The following is a 21,844-nucleotide window of genomic DNA, read 5'->3' as shown; positions in this document are numbered from 1 at the left end:
AATTACAAACTGAATACAGGTATTCCAACCGCTAATTTCGACAATACTTTTGACCAAAACTTCGAAGTGCAATGGTATATATAATGAATTTACTGATGAGAGGTATAGCCGTATTTAGTTTTTGAGTTATTTACCAATGATTTGCAGTCTGTTAAATATTAAAACTGTTTATTGTACACCGAAGATATGAAACTGCACAGACAAATAAGAGGCTGATGATTTTTGGAAGCTACAAGATTTCAATCGCTGTCACTGAAAACTTCAAAATAAAGTGCATTTCAATATAAATAAATGTATCGCAATCACATTTTCCAGAAAAAATAATCCCATTTATTTTGATTATAAAATCAGTAACTTAAGTATCAAAAGATGCCAAAAGGTAAATGATTTGGAAATTCTCATCAATAGTAAATTCTTATTTTATATATTTGGTCTAGGAATTAATTCGTGCGGTTGGTACGCACACATTGAAGCTGTAGTACAAACACAAAATACGTAAATACCTTAAGAAAAATATTGTCCATCGCTAGCCACCACTTTCGCCCATCTGTCAGGCAATGTACGGATTCCGTGGCGAAAGAAGTCCTCATCCTTGGAAGCGATCCAGTCAGAGACCCATGTTTCGATATCTTCTGAAGAAGTAAACCGCTGTCCAATCAAATCGTTGTTCTTGCAATCGAACAAGTAGTAGTCCGAAGGAGCAACGTCTGGTGAATACGGCGGGTGGGGTAAAACTTCCCATCCGACATTTTCTAAATAGGTTTTGACCGGTTTTGCGACATGTGGGCGAGCGTTATCATGTTGAACAATAAGTTTATCATGTCTTTTCTCCCATTCTGGTCGTGTTCTGGCCAGAGCTTGCTTCAAACGCATTAATTGTCGTCGATAACGTTCTCCATTCATAGTTTCACCCGGTTGCAGCAGCTCATAGTACACCACACCTTTCATATCCCACCATATGCACAGTGAATATCTCGTTTTGGTTGTGATGGACCTGGTTCACCTGGTTTCACCCAGGCCTTTTTTCGTTTAGGGTTCTCGTAATGGATCCACTTCTCATCACCCGTAATAATTCGATGCAGAAACCCCTTTCTGCTCTGTCGTTGAAGCAGCAATTCGCAAATGGTTTTTCGTCTTTCAACGTCTCTGTCTTTCAATTCATGTGGAACCCAATGTGACATCTTTTGAATCATTCCCATGGCTTTCAAGCGTTTGGAGACTGTTGTTTGATCAACGCCTAATGCTGCTGCAAGTTGTTCCTGCGTTTGACACGAATCCTGCTCGAGCAATGCTGTCAATTCTTCGTCTTGAATTTTTTTTGGCTGTCCAGCTCGCTCTTGGTCTGCCAAGCCGAAATCATCACTTCTAAACCGTGCAAACCACCTCTGACACGTTCGCTCAGCTAGAGCATGGTCACCATACACTTCCACCAAAATACGATGACTTTCAGTCGCACTTTTCTGCATGTTAAAGTAATGCAGCAGGACACCCCGCAAAAACACTTTATCAGGCACAAATTACGCCATGTTCACTTAACTACAAACTGGTGTTGTTGACGCTTTAATCCACTGCCCTATACTACGAACGATACGCGATGACAGGGGTTTGCAACACATGTGTGGATACACGGAACTGTGGGACGCTCCGTTCGTTGCGCCATCTCTTGTCCACCCGCACGAATTAATTCCTAGACCAAATATATATATACCTAGGTATATATACTTTCAGGATTCGTAATAAAGAACACCCGACTTCCACAATTTTCATGCTTTTATATCTGTATTTAACACTTGTCAGAAGTAGACTTGATTATATCTCAATGTGGCTCCTTGTTACCAATCGGCTATATTAACACAACTGCCCAGCGTGTCCATATGGACACGCAAATAGGAATAACTTTTATGCCTGGGAGATTTTGTATGTGGAATTTTTTTGACCTGGCTCTCTGTTAGGAGTGGCTAAACATGTGTGCCTCGTTTGCATAGTGCAGAGTCTAGAAAGAAGGCAGTTAAAACCAGTCCATTTGAATACTTCTGGCGGCGTTCCTTTACACTGGGAAAGTATGACTAGATACCAGATATGTAATTATTACAATTGATTATTGGGCCATAACTGTATGTTATTAACCAACATTGTAGTCTAACATGTTATACTGTTAGAACTAGCTTGTTCATAATCCTGTGCATTCAGCACGTAAACAAATTGATGCATGTCCGTATGGACACGCTGGCAGTAATGATGTCAATTTGGTCTAATTATGAACGAAAATAACCGGAAGTGATTCCTTATATGACGCACTCCGTGTATGAGTATCAGAAAATAGAACCCTTGTACACTATGCACAAAATGTTAGTTTCTCGATTCATAATAGTTTTGTACTAATTGCCACATGAAAACTGTAAATTCAGTTTCCCTTTTTGTATATAGAGTATAGAAATACGTGCGTAACTCGTGCACTTTATAAAGTAAAATTTGGGTCTAGTCAAATTATTGCAACCAATGTTCACAGAAGCATCTGCTCTTAATGCATTTAAAGCAATATATTATTACAACAATTTATAACCCTATATATTTTATTTTTTTTGTAATTATTGTAGTTAAATGAGTAACAAGATAGAAGAATATTGTGTACTCAATTATGGAAGAATATTACGTACTCATAATTATGGAAACAGCTATTTTTTTTTGGGGGGGGGGGGGGGTAGGTTCCAGAGCAGGTTCCCCCCAGAGGTCACTTCAATTTTTAGAATTGCTAAAAATATAGGCCTAAGTACAGTTGCTCCAGTAGCTCATTCACTTTCCATCTCTCCACCTGATCCTGCAGTGCAGAGCAGATGAAGACGCTGAGGGACAGTAGCGTAACTAGAATTTTTCTCAGGGGGGGGGGCAATGAAGGGCCCAAGAAAATTTTGAGGGGGCCATCTCCAATGAATGAATGAATTTATATATTATATATATATATATATATATATGTGTGTGTGTGTGTGTGTGTGTGTGTGTTTTCAAGGTGAATGTTTTCATCTTTGTTGTTCATGATTTTACTCTTTTACGGTGAAAATGTAAGAATTTACTACTTCAAACAACTAGGATACATTAATACAATCGATTTCCAATATAAGTAAATAGTAATTTAATCGCTGCATTTAAAATGTGTGACTGGTAGATTTAAGTGGAAGCAGAGAAATACACTTTTACAGGTCAAGAAAATAACTTAGAGGTTCATGCCTCGACTTAAAGATGATCTTTCTATTCTTGTGGGCAGCAGCAAACGTATCAACAACTTCAAGATCTAACGATTTAGCAATTTTCTTCAATATAAAGTAATCCTAAGTTTTTCAACCTATCATCAGTCATTGAATTGCCTATATATATTTAATCTTTTCAAACATAAGAATGGTCTTTCACATGTAGCACTAGAAACTTATATAGAGATTATATGCATCTTGTTGGTTTCTAGGAATGCGTTTTTGTAGACGCAAAGATGAACGAAATTCACCAAGGAATCAACTTTGGTTTTCTCTCGTCTTCATACAACTTAATTGTCTGGGAGGATTTTGAGTTTACATTTAAATATTTCCAGATCACTTGCATAATACTGGACCATATGCTCCACAATGTTGTAATTTAGAAAGTTTTCACCTTTTCGGTGTAGAGTGGTGATTTATCTAATGATTTTGCTACATGATCCAAAGCGTTTTTCCGTCTCAGTGATTGCTTTATCAATAGTAGGAAGAAAAAGGTCTCTTAATATATTATCTTTAGAAAATTCGTTTTCTGTCTCCAATGAAGGAAGAGATTCATCCAAAATGAATTTGTGATATTTCGATGGGGAATGTGTAATTCGTTTCCACAAGGAACCCCTATAGCCTATCTGTTTCCGGCTCTGGAATTTCAAGACCATTTTCTATGCATATCGACAAATATTCTTGATAAATTTGTTCGAATGTTGTTCGTTGAGAGTCATATTCTCCAGACCACATTTTCGACAGCGTTTGAACTAGTGAATCTACAAGAATCAAACCTTCCGACATGTCTGCATCTACTTGAAATAAGGCGAAGCTCAAAGTTACAGCATGGCAGCTGTAATATTAAATTTTACCCGGAAACATTCCATCTCGTATAGATGACATTTATTTCCCGGGTGGAATGATGGAAGTAAATAAATATCACAAGTTCCAGATTTGGTTTAATACCGCATAATAATATAAATAGTTGTTTGGTAGATAAACTGTATTAATAATAATAATAAAGTAAAATGTGATGTACGAGGACAAAAGTGCTTACGAAACAAACGTCGCACAGAAACAGGAACTGAACTCTAACAGAACAGTGATTTGCCGTTCCACCTACTTTAAATTATAAGCCTTGTTCTTGAAGCTTAAGTTTCACTCTAAAGTAAACTGCCAATAATTATCATGTATTCTTAATATTTCAGAAAAATGTCAAAATTTCACGCTCTAAAAAATGGTAGCCTAATCAGTGACGAAACTAGACATTTGGTGCCCAGGGCAAATTTTGCGATTAGTACCCGTTTCATCTACATCCACACCAATAAACACACATATTAGTTTGCTGGCGCCCGGGCAACTGCCCCCGTTCCAGTATCTTGTTTTGATCTGGCCGTAGTTCAATTACTTTTTGTTACTTTTACCCTTGAGCTCTAAAACTGAGTAATGAATGTGCCTTTACGTTATTAAAATGAAGTGAGCACTCTTTGAAGCAAAAAGAGGAAATATGTTTTTCTTTCCCTAATATCAAATAGTGTTAGAACAGACATTTAATCGGGACTCCTTACAGCAAAAGAAGTATACGTGGTCCTTTTCTTTCTTTCGTTTGTTTACCTTCACTACTTTTTAGAATTTGACATGAATTCAAATACACAAACACTTCACACCTACACCGAATGGTCAAAGCTCAGCGGTAGAACATCAGCTTAAGATTCGGAAGATGGCGTGATTGATCCCTCGTGGATAAAAATTTCAACTGAGATTACCAATATTCTTCCTCGGTGGCCCTATTGATTAATTTCCCTTATTTCTATCCTCTGAGTCTCGGATGTTTTAAAGCCTTAAAATACATTCAAATGTAGTTGAAATAACGCTACTATCCTGTAGTCGATGCTAAATTAATATTGTAAGTTTTGAGATTAGATTTGAAGGAGGGGCATTAATTAGTATATCCTGTTGAAAATCCATGTCACCACTGATTTACTGTTCTGCATAATTCCTACAATGTAATTTTCTCAGAAATGCTTAATGCTTAATTTTCTCAGAAATGCATATTTTGACGCAGAATTAATATAAACCTGTGATAAAAATTGGTATTCACTGGCTGAACTTACTGAATGAAATATCTGTAGACCAGTCCCACAAACATCAGATAACAGGATGATACAACCTGGTCATGGGAGTAACTACACTTTTGCACTTTTGCAAAACATTACTGCCACGACCAAGTTGTATCATCTCGGTGGTTAGTAATCAGGAGATTGTAGCACTGGCTCTGTGATAAATTTCGGAATTTCTCTAGTAGTAGCAGTTTTGGGATTAAGCTACAGTTAAAATAGTTTAAAAGAAAATACTTTTGAAAGATTTATTTATAAAGAATCACTGATTTTTGTTAGCCTCATTTCCCCAGGCTTTAGTTAATAGAATAGGTCCATCAAGTGTAAAGTTTAACTGCAGTGCATGCTATTTGTAAGGGAGCATATCTTATTTTAGTATGACTTTCAACATTGAAGCAAATCAGAATGCAGACTGATTTTTTTTTTTTTTTTTTTTTTTGTCGAAAACAAAGAAGACAACCAGATAAGGGATAGAGGTTAAAAGGAACGTTCAGATGCTAAGGTCAATGCATGCATCTTACAGATTTGGACAAATTAGATCTTGCTGTACTCCAAACAAAAAGGAGCCTGAAGATTTTTGCTCGGAATGCAGACTATTGCAACATACGATATTCTGCAGTTGGTAACTTTGTTGTCGAGATATGTTTCGGTAGTAGTTTAACTTGCGGCCACTATTAATTCACCGTTTGTCGACCTATAGCAGTATCACTGTGTGTGTGGAGGGGGGGGGGGGCGCTAGGGGGCCTGGCCCCCCCAGGCCCACCCTTGGCTCCGCCACTGCTGAGGGAACAATAGATAATCTCAGTGGGTTTACTCCAAATATGAGTGTTCCAAAACGAGCTGGATGCCCAACCGTTCATTTCACTGCCTCATGTTCGAGTTTCCGATAGTATCCGCTTTGATAGTATGAACAATCTGATACAAAACAATGAAAAGAAAAGGTGCGCTGGTGATGCTTGCAAGAAGTCATCAGCAGTTCGCATACTGTGTGAAGTGCAATGTTGGATTGTGCGTTGAATGTGTTGCCAGTTTTCACATATCCAAATAGTGAAAAAACATTGTCAGAGACAACTGCGTAGATGCGAAATACATTGTGTGAGCGATGCTCACTAAACAGCGTTAGGAAATATATTGTAGTCAAATGGTCATTCATTTGTACTCATACAAAAACAGACTTCTTCAAAGATTACTATATTGATGTTTCCTATGTGTTTAAGTGTATGTGTTTGCAAACACGCAAAAACACATGAGAGAGAGAGAGAGAGAGAGAGAGAGAGAGAGAGAGAGAGAGAGAGAGAGAGAGAGAGAGAGAGAGTGTGTGTGTGTGTGTGTGTGTGTGAGTGAATGAATGTATGGGCACAAGTTCTAAATCACATGTTAAAATAAGTATCAGAATAATTTTTAAGATCAGCTGGAAATCTGCTCAAAAGGCTCCCGTAAGTACCCAGCGTGTCCATATGGACACGGTTCACAGCGAACACATTACAACAACAAAAATTTCGTTATTTTCACATTTACTACGATCATATGGAACAAACGTAACTGAAAATATAAGATCAGGAAAGAAATTAATTCGGGCAGTTATGGGTTAAGATTGAACGTATTAATTCTTATGAAGATAAGGCATCATGGCAAACTCTTCTGAGTATTTTTTGTTTTAGTTCATTGGCAACTAGACATAAGCACTCATATCTAAGAAACAATTCTACATTCGAATGAACGTCTCAAATATTTATAGGATTTTATTTCTAAACATTAATGCATTCTTATTGGGAATTCCGTAATTCAAGTGTTTCGAGAACCTCAATATTACCACATTAATAGAAAGAGACTGAGAAAATATACAAGAGATATTTTCTGGTCAAAAATTCGTTTCAAATGTTTTGTAGAGAGACTTTTGAGTCTTTAATCTATGACTAATAATACCATTAATAAAAATTTTCATAGTTCTTAATCTAACTTCCTGAACTGTAAATGTTCAGGACGAAAATGCTACAAATATTACATTTAAGCATTAGTGAGAAAACTTACTTTATCGCTACATAAAACATAACATTGTTTAAGTTACCACTATTGCAAAACGAAATATAAGCCCTCAGTGTTGAGTTCTATTGCATTAGGGCAACATCCTTGTTCATGCAGAAATCCTCGTCAACCAAAAGCACCAGCAACAGAGTAGTCTGAATTGAGTTGTGAACAAACACTTTGCTTATTGAACTCAAACTGCTGGCCATGGGATTATTCCAACTGAAGTGCAACAGTATAGTCTCCAAACCACAGTAGAAAAGACTGCGGAATATCACAGACACTGTCCACTCAGACTTATTTCTAATATCCCACTGCTCATTAGAAGCATATGCCCTGCTAGGACATTTAGTGGCCCTGTCTCAGACCTTCCCGGGAGAGAAAAGAGTAACAGCGTACTCTGAATGTGACTCCCATGAGCAAGCTTGTCGCTGATCCAAGGCTTCAGAGAACTTCAAACACTACAAGGCTCCCATACGCAAATAACGCGTCAATCATCATCGGGCATGAAGACTAGCCTTGGAAGTATGGTAACCATACATATGTAGATTTGCCCAGGCAGTTACATGAAAGAAGTACGGCATCTCTATTGACAATAGAGATAGTTCCAGAACATTATTGAAATACTGAAGATCTCATCCGAAACACTGGTCAGACCACAAGGGGAAAGTGATTTACGAATAACTTCCAATATCTTTGATTAAGAATAACCTGAATTACAAACTAAAATTATATTCACTACAGATCTCAAATTATGACGGTAAATTTATGCTCCTTTTCAATTACCCTTATATTCTTCACGTGTATATTGAAGATATCACGCTCCTCGAAACGCAGTGTGTAGCGGACTTTTCGGAAAAACAGGAGGAAGTAGTTGTTTTCGACAAGGAACAACGGTTATAACGTTCTCTCTAAATGGAGAAAACTGATCAAAATATGTAGTACTACAGGAGCGTAACGCAAGATGATGCCAGAGTTATTTTATTACACTATTGCTTTTATTAACGATCATTCCAAAATCCCATCAATTCACGAATTGAAATCTGTCCTATGTAAGTTATTGTGGCCACTCCGAAAATACGTTATGTAACACCTAATTATTCGCGCAAACCCAGTGTCTGACTGCAAATAGCAGCGGAAAAGTTTAGTGTGATGACTCGTAACTTTTTATTATTTGAAGTCATATATATATATATATATATATATATATATATATATATATATATATATATAGTTATTTTCAATCCCATTTCTTAACTTCAATTTTAGGAAGTTGAAAAGCTACAATCAATTCATTCTATATTGAACATTTTTAGTCTCCATTTTTCCCCTAGAAATTGAAGTGAATCTAGAATTAGGGCATGCATTTAAATACTCTCTACATCCAGTCTCACTTAACTGGATGCTCTGAAATTTACATTTTATTCATATTAGCAGTAAACCATGGACAAAGCGCTGTCGTGGGCTTTTAGATTCACTGCCTTACCCTTCATGAGTAACTGAACCCTTCCCTTCATGAGTAGTTTTATTCCATCCCAAGCATCTCATTCCCTTCCCTTTTTTTTGTACAACTAATTCGCTCACTCTTCGTTATAACGGCCGTACCTCGGCCAGCTCGAAATTGTTTTTCCAGAGTTATGTAATTTAGATTGCGAACACTCCTCCTCGACCTTTCCTTCCCTTGATTTTCGAAGGATGTTTTTACTTGAACCTCATCCGCAATGGAATGAAGATACAAGAACATATATCCAGCACATACCTGAGATCCAACCCGGGCCTTCAAGTTGGAAGGCAGACGTCTTACTGCCTACGCTATTCTGTCTACTTTCAAGGCATAAAGAGGGTAAAAATTCTTGGTACTGCAATTTGTGAACTATGTGGCGATACTAGTTTAATAAAATTAAATCGCTGAAGCGGCGATCCGTCCTCCATACCCACTCCAGCCTCCCCTCCTCCTCCACAGAAGTTTAAAGTTTTACAGGAGGCTGAAAACAAATTAAGACACTTAATAGTGTTCCGGAATATTTCTCACTCATCCATTGTTCGTTTGAGCTTTTAAGCCCATCTTTTGTGCACTAACGTAATTTCATCTCAATGATTTACTTTGAATTTTGGTATGTTCTTCACAGAAGCAACATGTGTGTACCTACCAAATCTTCGAAATGTTAAACCGCTACATCCCAGTTTTGTACACATGCACGTTGCCAACGTGTACAAAGATGAGACTTTAGGGGCCCCATCACAGCGAAATTAAAATACCGCTAATTTTACAGTATTTACGGGATATCTTCAAATAAATAAAATATAACCGAAATGTGGAACAAAAGCTCCCTAGACAATATTATTTTACATGAGGTAGCGTTATCACGACTCACTTATCTGCTTTTGATTTCCAGCCATTTAGAAAATCGGCATTTATTTTCGCATTTTTAAATGGCTGCTAACGGAAAGCTACTAGCTGACTGGAGATGACGGTACCTCATGCAAACTATTCTTGTCTAAGTGCTCTTGTTCCACATTTCAATTAATTTGTTACCTATTTGAAGATATCGCAATTACTGTAAAATTAGTGGAATTTCAATTTTGCAGTGATTAGACCCCTTAACATCAATAGATAGAAGACTTCGACAAGGACAGAACGACATGCCTCAAGGTCAATTCTAATGTATAGTTTGAGAAGTGTTAAAAACAAACTTCTATGGTATTAAGCGTGTCGTTCATTGCCAATAAAAATTAAGAGTTCATTTTTGTACTGTATAGATTCTATATGAAAAAACGCTATTAAACATATTATATGTAATGTTTCTTTTTACGGTAACAATATTAACAGTGACATATTTCTAACAGTTACATACACTACTTACAATCAAAGAATCAGGCAGGGAGAGAGGTCAAAATTATTAACTTTTACCAGACTTTGGTATGGTTTGATGGTTAGCGTAACGAATTTCCACGAAGCAGACGGGGTCGAATCTTAACTACTTTTGTTTTTGTATGCTTGACTTTACTATTCGATAAAAATGCTGAATAGAAAACAGACATGCGAGATATCGTGATGCTAATGTCAAACATAATCATAAATGAAATAATATCTTTGCTGCGTTGTTGTGTGAGTAAAGGTATATATATATATATATATATATATATATATATACAAGTTTCGAACAAGATGCACAAAATAATTCTCATAGTAAGAATTACACATGAGAGTTCAAATTAAGTGAATAGTATTTAGAAACTACTCAGTGTCAAACAGTGAAGCTATTTACTTATTAGGATTCATACGAGTAAGTTACTGAAAAGCAGAACTACGTACCAAGATAACTTTCTTTTACGCTGGAACACTTTATATGGCATTTCTTTCCTGACAATGTAATAGACACTGCGCTTCAGTACATTTGAGATTGGATTAAAACCGTATCTAACAACTGTATGGTAGCAGTAGACTTCAGGAAGTGTTTTGTGTATCGAAGAATTTTACTGGGATTTAGTCTCTAATTACTTCATTCTATTGTCCATGCCATGAATAACAACGATGATAATAATAGTAATAATAATAAACTTTTGTGTTTTTCATTGACACAGGAATTCGTGAAATCATGGTAAATTCAAACACTAATCAATGCGTTTATCATCATTCCAGATGTGATAGCAATAAGCTTTATGTCTTCAAATTAAGCCTCTAGTTAATTCCTTTTGTTACGGTGTGGGCGAATATTTCAGTTGTTCCTTTTAGACACACAAGAGTGACTAAATGACCAAACAAGAGTATGTGTATAATGTGTAGCAGTGTTCCACACCGTGAAAGTAATTTGAAGAGAGACGTCCAAAAGAGGAAGTACAATTAAGATGAATTGTACTATCACAAAAAGTAAAACTGGAATATTATATATACACCGGTATATATATATATATATATATATATATATATATATATATATATATATATATATATATATATAAAACAAAATCCGAGGGGATCAAAAGAACCTTCGGCGTACTTACCAGAAAACGGTACATCTCTCATCAATGTTGCAGACAAACCCTTCCATAATCCACGTACACCCTGCTGCTGTACCAGTATTTTAACTGCCTCGCCAACCTCTACGAAACACCATAAATAAAGAAAACTCTGCATTAATGTTACTATTAAAGGTACAATTACAATTCAAGTTACGACAATAGGCATAAATAATTCCTAAGAATTTAATATACTGAATTTTAGGATATTTCAACTGATAATATGGGGCATCCAGAGCACAAGGTATTCAAATCCAATTATCAAAGTTGAAGGGAAAAAAGCTCAGTTTAATAATGGAAAAGTGAACACTTAAACAGAGTTATAGCAAATGTTCGAAAATTAATCTTTCAAACACTGAAACGAGCTCCAGGTAAACATCTTAAATATTTTCAAAATGATCAAAATTTAATTTGAATCCTAGGTATACCGAGTGCCCCATATGTTAATACCAGTTTCATAAATTGCTCTGAGGCTTTATATTGTACAATAATTTGAATCAGGCATGTGTTCATGTTAATGTACCATATTTGAATTTTCAGGACCTGCAGTGCCTCAGTGGCAGAATAATGGTATTTAGTGATTGGAGTTCCTAGACTGATCACAGCTCGCGCAAAGTGGGCTTTGTCGTGGACAAACACCGCGTGTAGGGATTTTCCTGTGATTCTCCCATTTTATTCATTATCCTAGTTTCCTATACACGGCATAACCATGGAATGTAAAATTAAGATTATTTTAATTTTCAGTTTTGAATCCTCTAAAGATGCTGAAGTAAATATCCCGCAATTGATTCAAAGGGTGTAGCTGGGAGCGTCAACAACGAGGTCTTTTGCACCCTTCTGTGAAAGAAAGAAAAAGAAAAAGAAAGAAAGAAAAAAAAAAGAACGCACAATATCCCAGGAAAATGATAAATTCTGAGTGCAAACTATATCACAATCATTCCATTTAGGAGATAAAAATTTCAGCATTTAAAAAATGTGCAAACTTGAACACAAAGATATGTTAATCATCTCTGCCGGGGCAGTTCGGCAAGAGGTAAACAAGTTCTATACTCCCTCCTTTAATCTATATGTATAAAATTGAAAATCACTATGTTTGTGACAATCTCCTGAACCGCCCGACCGATCTCGATCAAATTTGTAACATGGATGAGGTTTGAGGCTATTCACTTTAATGGTAGAACTGAGGGGTATAGAAAAATAAATAACACTTAACTCCTGAACCACTCGACCAATTTTGATCAAATTTTCAACATAGATCAGGGGAGGGGGCGAGGAGACAAATTTAAAGATAAAAAATGACCGACATTAGTGTTGAATCCATAGTTTTCGGGGTCGATGAAACCGTGACACTTCTGATGCTGTTTCAATCCAAGTTCAGCCCTGATAGTTGGGGAAGCGGATAGTACAACGTAGGGGAGGGGGATAAACATTTAAAAATGATCGAAAATGACTAATAGTAGTGATGAATCCATAGTTTTAGGAGTAGCTGAGATTAACAGTGAATTCTGATGCCGTGTGCCGCAGCACGGAAGAGGGGGAGCTATATATAATAATGATCGAAAATGACCACTATCAGTGTCGAATTTTAGTTTTCTGGGTTGCTTAGATGAACAGTGATACTTTCGATCCCATTTAAATTCAAATTCATCCCCGCAACTTCGGGGAGGGGGAGGCAGAGATATTTAAAAATGATCGAAAATTACCGATATTAGTGCTGAATCCACATTTTTTGGGGTCGCTGAGATGAACGGTGACACTTCGATGCCATGACCCGCAACATGTATATGATCGAAAAATCACCAATATTAATGTCGAATCCATGGTTTTCGGAGTTACCGAGATGATCAATGATCTTTCAGATGCTGTTTAAATCTATGCCATTAAAATCAAAAACAGCATATTTCACGGATACTAAACACACAAAACACGGAGTACTGCATTTAAATTTTCATTTCAACCCAGCGAAGCGAGTAATTATGCTAGTAGTGGATATGATTGTGTAGGATAGAAAAGAAAAAGACATGCAGTGACAAAATAAAACAGACTAACAGCACAAATGGGCAGTGGATAAAATTAGAAAAAAAAATTAAAATCAGCAAAAGGTCAACAAAGCAGTCAAGACTTGGGCAAGTAGCAGGTATGAGAACTCTTAGAATCATCTGGGTATCAAGCTAAGCATAGAGTTCAATGTGGGCTCGCTCAGGAGCAAGATGCAGACACTACGAGAAAATTGGGAATAGTTAGCATTTCATAACAAAGGACACAGGATCGCGGATTCTGGCTTCACAAAAGGTAGCCATGAGTGAGGTTTGAAACTAGCGCTATGATCAGCCGCAATGAAGGCAGAACAAACAGTTTGCGACGAAATTCTTAACTACTAGTGACAGACTTCTTAAACTGAGCTTGATGGGTGAAGGCCGAGGGATGGTCTGGTAGTGCACGAATATGAACGTAATAGCGCAGCAGACATCCCGACAATAGAAAAATTAAATTGAGTATTACGTGCTATGGTTATACCGGCTAGACTAAAGGAGACTGATAAATGAATGAACTAGTGGAATGAAGGAAGTGTGAGAAAACGGGAGAAGCCCGAGGAAACCCACGCACACGGTGCTTGTCCACAACTAAGTTCACTTGGCGCGAGCTGGGATCAAACCTGGAACCTCATGGACCAGAAGTGAACGCATCACTACACAATCAGCATCCCAGGAAAGATGAGAAATTAGATGTAGTAAGATTATGGTACTTCAGGTCGCGAATATGAACAGCCCGGATAAGTCTTCTGTCAAACTGCAACCTCAGAAAAGGAACAACGTCCACACAGAACAGTCAAGAACACCTGAGGATCAGAGGCACTGTAAAGGATGCGACAAAAATGAACGCAGTGTGTTTTGATGAAAGGTAAAACAAGTACTGGAAGACAACTGATGAAACCCCTTTAGGGTCAACTGCCACTGTTGAGTAATAGTAATGAAATCACAACAGCGACAGAAAATCGTAAAATCATCCACGCAAAGCAGCCAAGAAGCAGGAGTGGAAAGTTGCGACATCACGCTGTTCACCACCACAGCAATGCGGATTTCACTCTCCTGCGGAAAGTAAACAGAAATAGTAGATCCAAGCTTGACTCCAAAACACTGTTTTTGGAGAAAGTTCTGGAGGAAAAGAACCAAGTGGTCACGTAAGGCCCAGAAATGCAGTTGGCGCAAAATGCCATAATGCTATGCGGTGTCTAGGACAAAGAAGATAGCTACCAGATGTTCAGATGATGAAATGCATCTTGAGTAACACTTTCAAGATAAACCTGAGGATCAGTTGTTGAAGGAAAGCGCCGAAAGCCAGTATCCAGTTCAGCAGCGGTAAAAGGTAGATTGTATGGTTCAGTATTCCAAGAGTGGAACTGAAGTCTTGCACAGACGGCACGTTATTTCTGAGTGCGAAAAATCCGTTGTGTAGTGAATAGAACTGAGCGGCAAAATGACATCACAATTCGGCGACAATCCTGTCTTGATCAGTGACCAATACACCAGGAACCGAAACAGAAGAAAAATAATACTGAAAACCACGAAGCTGCAACCAGACTGCACACACTGAATTCAGGCGAGTACTTAACTTTCTTAATTAGAGTGGAAGCATGGAGGCTAAACTGAGCCGAATTATCTGTAGGAACACGATGAAAAGTACAGAGAGGTCGACGTCGGGCCAGAATAGCGTGGCGAAACTCCTCAGACCACCAAAGAACTGTTCGTATATGTCGAGACCCATCATAGATAGGAAAAGAGTCGTACTAATGCCAGTTTACTCCGCTGGAATGCCGCATAATGATCAACAGAAGAATGCGATTAGAGAATAAATCGAAAATTCGTAGAAAAAGACACCCAATCAGCTCTACATAAATTATAAGGGATGAGCAGAGTCCAGTGGCAATAACAGGAAAATGGCTACTGCCGCAGAGATAGTTATACACTCGCTCCAAGTAGGTGGGCTCCAAGTTATGGGCTATAAAATGAGAGTAAGTACCCATAGCAGTAGTAAAATGAGTAGGACTATCATCATTGAGGAGCAATAAGTTAGTATTGTAACAGAAAGTGGCAATCTCTCGACCTTTAGGCTCAGTACAAGAGCAGCCCCACAGTGCACGATAAGAATTGAAACCACCCATAAACAAATGGAGCTGGTAGCTGGCGGCGAACCAGTTCAAAACCTGAAGCAGTAAAGACGTCATGACGAGTAATGTACGCACAACAGATACTAACAGACTGCCTCAAAAAGACAACTAAAAGCTGCAAAGTGCTGTTCACATGTAAGAGCAGAGTGACAGGAGAGAGACCAATTGTCGCACCACCTGCAGCACGATTAGCAGAATCTGATCATGACGATAAAGAGTGCAGCCAGAGAAAACTGAATTGCTAGCAGCAGTGAAATACGTTTTACAGAAGATTGCAGGTTGAAACCACGTGAACAGATGTTTAAATTCTTCAGTACACGGAATAGCCATTCCTATTTCACTGAAGGAGAGAAAGATTCAACAAGTATCAAGAGCAAGAAGCTGATCGCTGCGCTTTCCTTTGTATGATCTTCAGCAAGAGAAAAATTAGCAAGAACTCTTCCATTACACCATTCAAGAAGGACTAGTCATCACTGGGTATACTGCGTGATGAATGTTTCTTGAAACCAGGCGGGCCAGAAGACTGGGTGTGCTCGTTAAGTGAAACAGTTGCTGACGAGTTGGAGGCAACCTTTGAAGAGTCTGGTCTGAAGCTGCTTTCTTTAGTCCAAGAAGCACAGTTGCTTAGGAGTCGGGCTGTTCGAATGTTTCAAAAACTGGTCTGTCAACGAACGAGAAGTAGAAGTATTCTGGGTAGAGCCAGCTTTTAGCCAGAGTGGCTGAGACGCAGAAGTAGGGTTAGTCGTCCGTTGAATGGGAGAAGCATCCTGTGTAAGTATGGGCTGCTAGGCTGAAGATTTGGGTGTAGAGAACGATATACCAGAGTTAGCAATTGTACGGGACTTAGAAGACACAGGCACACCGGGAACATCAGGTCCAGTTTGAGTGGAAATATCAACTGTGGGTACCTTGAGATCGAGTGTCTGCAAACGTGAGAAGCTGGTGTTTAAGGAATCCTTCGGCTGAAGACCGCTTGGCCTCAACAGCTGAAATCTTCAAGGACCATCATTTTGTAGATCTCGGCCAGAAATCTGGTAGTCACATGACTAGGCTGGACGACCACCTTTCCAGTTAACACAAATAGTTGGCACCGTACATGAGCCCTTACCATGAACCGTTGTATTACAGTTCCCACAGATGGTCGAAGGATTAGAGTAAAAACGTATCAAAGATACCTCGCGATCGAGGTTGAAGTTCAAGTCAAGAGCGCTATGTCAATAACGACCAACCCATGGATTCAAATGGGTAAGCGCAAGAGAAGTACGCTACATCGCGACCCAGAGGCGACCTCTGTGCTATGGTGAATTAGTGGATGCGATGATAAACAATCTAATTTATTTTAACGTCGATGTTCAGTGCCCTGTGGCTCGTGTTCTCATTGGTTCTGTCTCCCTGAAGTGTTACACGGAATAAAATCTCCATTTGTTCAGAATTCTGTCTGCAGAGGATTGTATCTATGCTCAAGAGGTTTTGCTGCACTTTGATTATGAAAGACATTAGTAAAACTAATGAGGAATGTTCCAGCAATATGGGATAAGAGGCACAAATCATCATAATAGGCACGTTCTAATAGAGAATGGAAGAAAACAGCAATGTCTGAAAAGTTATTCATATTTGAGAATTATACTGTGGCTTACTATTATATAAGGCAGTGGTGGTTACAGGGAGGAAACTTTAGGGCTGAAGTCTCTAAATTCGGGAATTTCTAAAGGGAAAAAAAAAAAGCTAGTGTTGATCATATTTATGCTTAAAAACTTCACGCCCCCAATTACGAGATTAATAAAAAAATCAATCTCTTAAATTCGTTATTGATATAAGGTAAAGAAATACCTGCAAAGACATAGGGAGGCAACGTCGAATAATGGAATTGCAGTGACGAAACTTAATTTGAAGTTAATAACCTCCACCTTGAAACCTGAAGATGTTTTTATTATTATTATTTTATTTTACTGGGAAATGATTTCTTGTCTGAGTGCTGAAAGAGGGCATTTCTTCATAGAAAAAAAAAGTAAAAGTGATTTATTAGTAGAGATGGACAAGAGATAAGAAATACTTTTGCGAAGCAAGAGACGAGACTGTGTATATTTCATGTCCCGTCCCAAGTCCATCCCTATTTATAAACTGTTTGGTCCTTTCAATTTCAAAATGTGGTTTGGCAGTGATTTTTATGCACTGACGGAATAATTTCATACGCGTCACAGCAACGTTTCTCCTCAAACTGAGAACTTACAGCGAGGATGCGACCTCTGTGCTATGTGCGCCCTTCATCCATCTAGGTCTAGACATCGAGGTAGCGCCCGCGACTTAAACCTTAACCTCGATGGTGAGATGTTTTCGGTATGTCTATCCTTACACGAGAGGCTGAATGGGCACAATATTGATAGTGCAAGCATCGTAAAGTAGAATAATAAGGCTGTATCTAAACGGTGGTAAGCTATATTTGTGTGGGTAGGAAGAATGAGCAAATCAAAGGTAACGATGTAACAGTTTGTAGACTGCAATGTACCATTTTTCTCTGGAAATCCGGTATACAGCAATGACATCATTGTCCTTAAATTATGTGCAAATTTCCACCTCCGGCAAATCTTTCAGGTCGAAATATGATATAATCCTTTATATTAAGCTAACGATGAGCCTCAACCACAGCAGGGACAGGCCCTAACTGAGTAAGCTAATATACGGAATTGTCTGTCCGAGACAGTTTGAATTAGCAAGGTACTATTTTGCAATTTGCGTATACCCAGATGGACAAGTGCCAGCTGCAATATACTGTAATGGCCAACGCACAATTTACCATGAGGGCTCCAGTGTCAGTCGACTCTGGTAACTAAATATCTTGGTTCGAGACCAAGTTTTTCCTCTGATGTGTAGATAGTGGCAGTATTCGTAAGTGGTGTGTACTGCGAGGTGAATCTGAAATCACAAAATCTTACCCTTCCCCATCTTCGTTCGGGGTGGTCAACGAGGCTATCAAGTTCTAAACACATGACCCTTGTCAGCCAGCTGAACCACGATTCCGAGTAAAACTGGCTAGAAGGTGGAGCAACTTGCACCACGGTACTGGTGAGAGGATCCATTTGCCACCATGTAAGCGGACGGATCAATGGTTCTTGCGAGATTCCCGCACTGCAGACTCCCAGCATTTCCTTTCAGTACATCACTCCATCTGTTTAAGCTAGATGCACATCAGCTTTTACTCTTCCGTCTCATGGTCCCAGGTCTATGCGTTGTCAAAACTACAAAATCCAGTCAAACCGGCCATAACGAGGTTGGCGTCAAGAGAAAGCAATCCACATCTGCCGCTTATATTTAGACTGCTCGTTTGCAGGTTTTAGATGCCGGGAAATAAGCTCGGCACAACCCCAACCTGAAGGACAAGTAGCTGATTGCAGTTTCCAAGAACTGGGCAATGGAGGGCCACATTCCGTGAATACACCCTGGCAAAACTATACAATTGTATATCTACTACAATAAACAACTAGTACAAAATAATGAAACTAAGTCATAAAATTAGACTTGAATGTCTTTAATCACGAAACTGTATAATCCTGACAAAATAGACAATTTTAATACTATTCCTGAATTTACTACCTGCTTACACGCACAAATTGTTCTATATCTCTAACCTTCAACTGCAAGCTTTTACTTTACAGAATTACATATATAATTTTATATATATCCTGTCCTCAGGAGAAACTTTTATTGCATTAGGGCAACATCCTTGTTCATGCAGAAATCCTCGTCAACCAAAAGCACCAGCAACAGAGTAGTCTGAATTGAGTTGTGAATAAACACTTTGCTCATTGAGCTCAAACTGCTGGCCATGGGATTATTCCAACTGAAGTGCAACAGTATAGTCTCCAAACCACAGTAGAAAAGACTGTGGAATATCACAGACACTGTCCACTCAGACTTATTTCTAATATCCCACTGCTCATTAGAAGCATATGCCCTGCTAGGACATTTGGTGGCCCTGTCTCAGACCTTCCCGGGAGAGAAAAGAGTAACAGCGTACTCTGAATGTGACTCCCATGAGCAAGCTTGTCGCTGATCCGTGGCTTCAGAGAACTTCAAACACTACAAGGCTCCCATACGCAAATAACGCGTCATTCATCATTGGACAGAATTCAGAATAACTGGAATATGAAAAACTAATGTGAATCGTATTTTCAATATGCATGGATTTAATTATGAAGTAATCTTTTTAGTTCTAAGTAAGTAGTGATGCACACAGTTAATATTTTTAATTACTCTCAGTACCATTGTGTACACACAGGACTGAACCGATATGTGATCGTTTGGTTGGTGGAATCTAAGCCCAATTCTTAAAGAGAGAAAAGACAAACTTATACACCTAACAAATGCCAGAAGCTACCTAGTTAATTAAGTTTGTACCATAAGGAAATTAATAGTATTCCAAACTGGGATTAGATTCAGGACCAGTCCGACGATCAGACATTATACAGAAATCAGGACATACCTGTATAGCTTAGCCTTTTGGACTGCATTTTAGTTCGAATTAATTCCAAGGGACTAACAGATGTTGCAGCCCACACCCTTGCTGCTGCCCCCGAAAGGAGAGGAATCCACGCGGGCTGCACACGTTTCTGTGGATCCGTAATTCCACGTCCGTTGTTATACATGTCCTTTAACTTCATTCGAATTTGCTCATAAGCTACGAAGTACACTATAGTTGCAGGTACAGCCAACACAAGCGTAGGTGATAGTCCACTCCATAGTGAAGCTATACCTTCATTGCGTGAGATTTTAACAAACGCATCCTGGGAATAAAATAAGAAATAAAGAATTTAATTTCTATAAAATTAGTATACTAATATAGAAGAGTTTTGGTTCTTAAAGCGTGGCATTGCAGCTTTTTTTTTTTTTTTCCTTTTTAAATGGCGAATTCCTGGTGTGCACATCATAATATTCTACTTTCGTTCCTCACGTAACTACAAGCATCTTTAAAAGATAAAATGACCAACCCAGAAATTAGTCTTACTGAGTTTAGATTCAAAGGTATATTAGTCTACTTTAGTGACTAAAAACTTTAAATGTGCATCATAATTGCAAATCGGGACAGTACTCTTCGAAAGCATGTGCGATCTGTCTTGTATAGATTAAACACCATTGAAAAAACAGCTAGAATTTCGTGAATTTAGAATATATAGATAATATATTTGTTAGTTGCCAAATCAAACTAAGGACATCTATATTTCTAGAAAAATGCTACAGTGTTGTATTGAAACTTGTCACGTAAGACTGAAGCTGGTGAACATAAATAAGCTTTAAAATAATTTATTACTGCTACTGTTACAACGCTGATTAAATTTTATTTTTTAAAAGGTAAATAAACTGGTAGAAGCATTGTTTCAGCGAATTATGTAATCCCATTGTTGAAGCTTCCTTCATCTGAATTTAATCCAAGGCTAATAGTCCTTATGAAATGGCTCCATAAAAGTTTCTTAACATGGATTTTGTGTACTTTTACTTCTTTAGACGAAAGATACTAACTACACAGGGTTGCAGCCAGCGCAATTCTACGAAATGCTATGGCTGCTCATGGACATAGTTCAATTACATAATACGCTGTAAGTAAATCTGCTATCAATTCAACAGCTTAATTTGTAACCAGCCTAATTTTGGTTACAATATTTATAAAATTCACTAATACTTTAATATACAGGATGTTAAACTGACAGGCGATTTCTCACATCTAAATAAGTCGAAAAAATTTATATGGATCTGTGGAGAAAAAGAGCAGTTTCAGTGCTAGCAGTGTCCAAAATCGTGGAGTGGCCATACATAATCCAAAAATGCATATTTTATCGATGTGCAATGGATTCTCCAGACACTGATTTCATGGTGGGTCAAAGCACACAAAAGGTACAGATGTTAAGCCACCTTTTGCCTACTTCGGACCCACTTCGAAATCAGAGCATACCTGAAAATTTCTGTTGAGAGCACGTCTGGGAATTACACCCTGCAAAGAATTTCTTACCATCCATTGCACGTTAATGAAATCTACATTTTTGAATTACGTATGTATGACTTCCTTACGCTACCGCGGACCGCCACTCCACGCTTTTTCGAATTCGAAATTGTGCGTGTTGAAATTTAGCTTTTCCATGACTTTGGACATACTATGCGCTTTCCCCCCCACAAGTTCTTATGAACTTTTTCTCTTATTTTGATGTGAGGAATCACATGTAGTCTGTCGGTATGGTTTATGAACACCATCCATATTGTGGATTTTACGGATAAAATTAGTTCGCGAGTATGCGTAG

At 38.2% G+C, this 21,844-nt stretch overlaps 1 protein-coding gene across 5 annotated transcripts in view; it reads right to left on the bottom strand.

Moving 5' to 3' along the window:
- Nucleotides 1–21,844, bottom strand: part of LOC145678738 (mitochondrial glutathione transporter SLC25A40-like) — a 61,477-nt gene that overhangs the window by 24,952 nt on the left and 14,681 nt on the right. For all 5 annotated transcript variants that reach the window (XM_081749189.1, XM_081749193.1, XM_081749190.1 and 2 more), the window contains exons 3-4: nucleotides 20,038–20,338; nucleotides 11,375–11,473 (exon numbers count right to left, since the gene is read on the bottom strand). In XM_081749189.1, coding sequence (XP_081605315.1) covers nucleotides 11,375–11,473; nucleotides 20,038–20,338 — 400 coding nt within the window. The remainder of the gene's footprint in view (nucleotides 1–11,374; nucleotides 11,474–20,037; nucleotides 20,339–21,844) is intronic.

The sequence above is a fragment of the Thermobia domestica genome, chromosome 2 (assembly GCF_964235325.1).
Source record: "Thermobia domestica chromosome 2, izTheDome1.hap1.1, whole genome shotgun sequence".
Classification (NCBI taxonomy): Eukaryota; Metazoa; Arthropoda; class Insecta; order Zygentoma; family Lepismatidae; genus Thermobia; species Thermobia domestica.
Note: the sequence above shows the minus strand (reverse complement) of the source record. Positions and strands in the feature narration are given on the sequence as shown.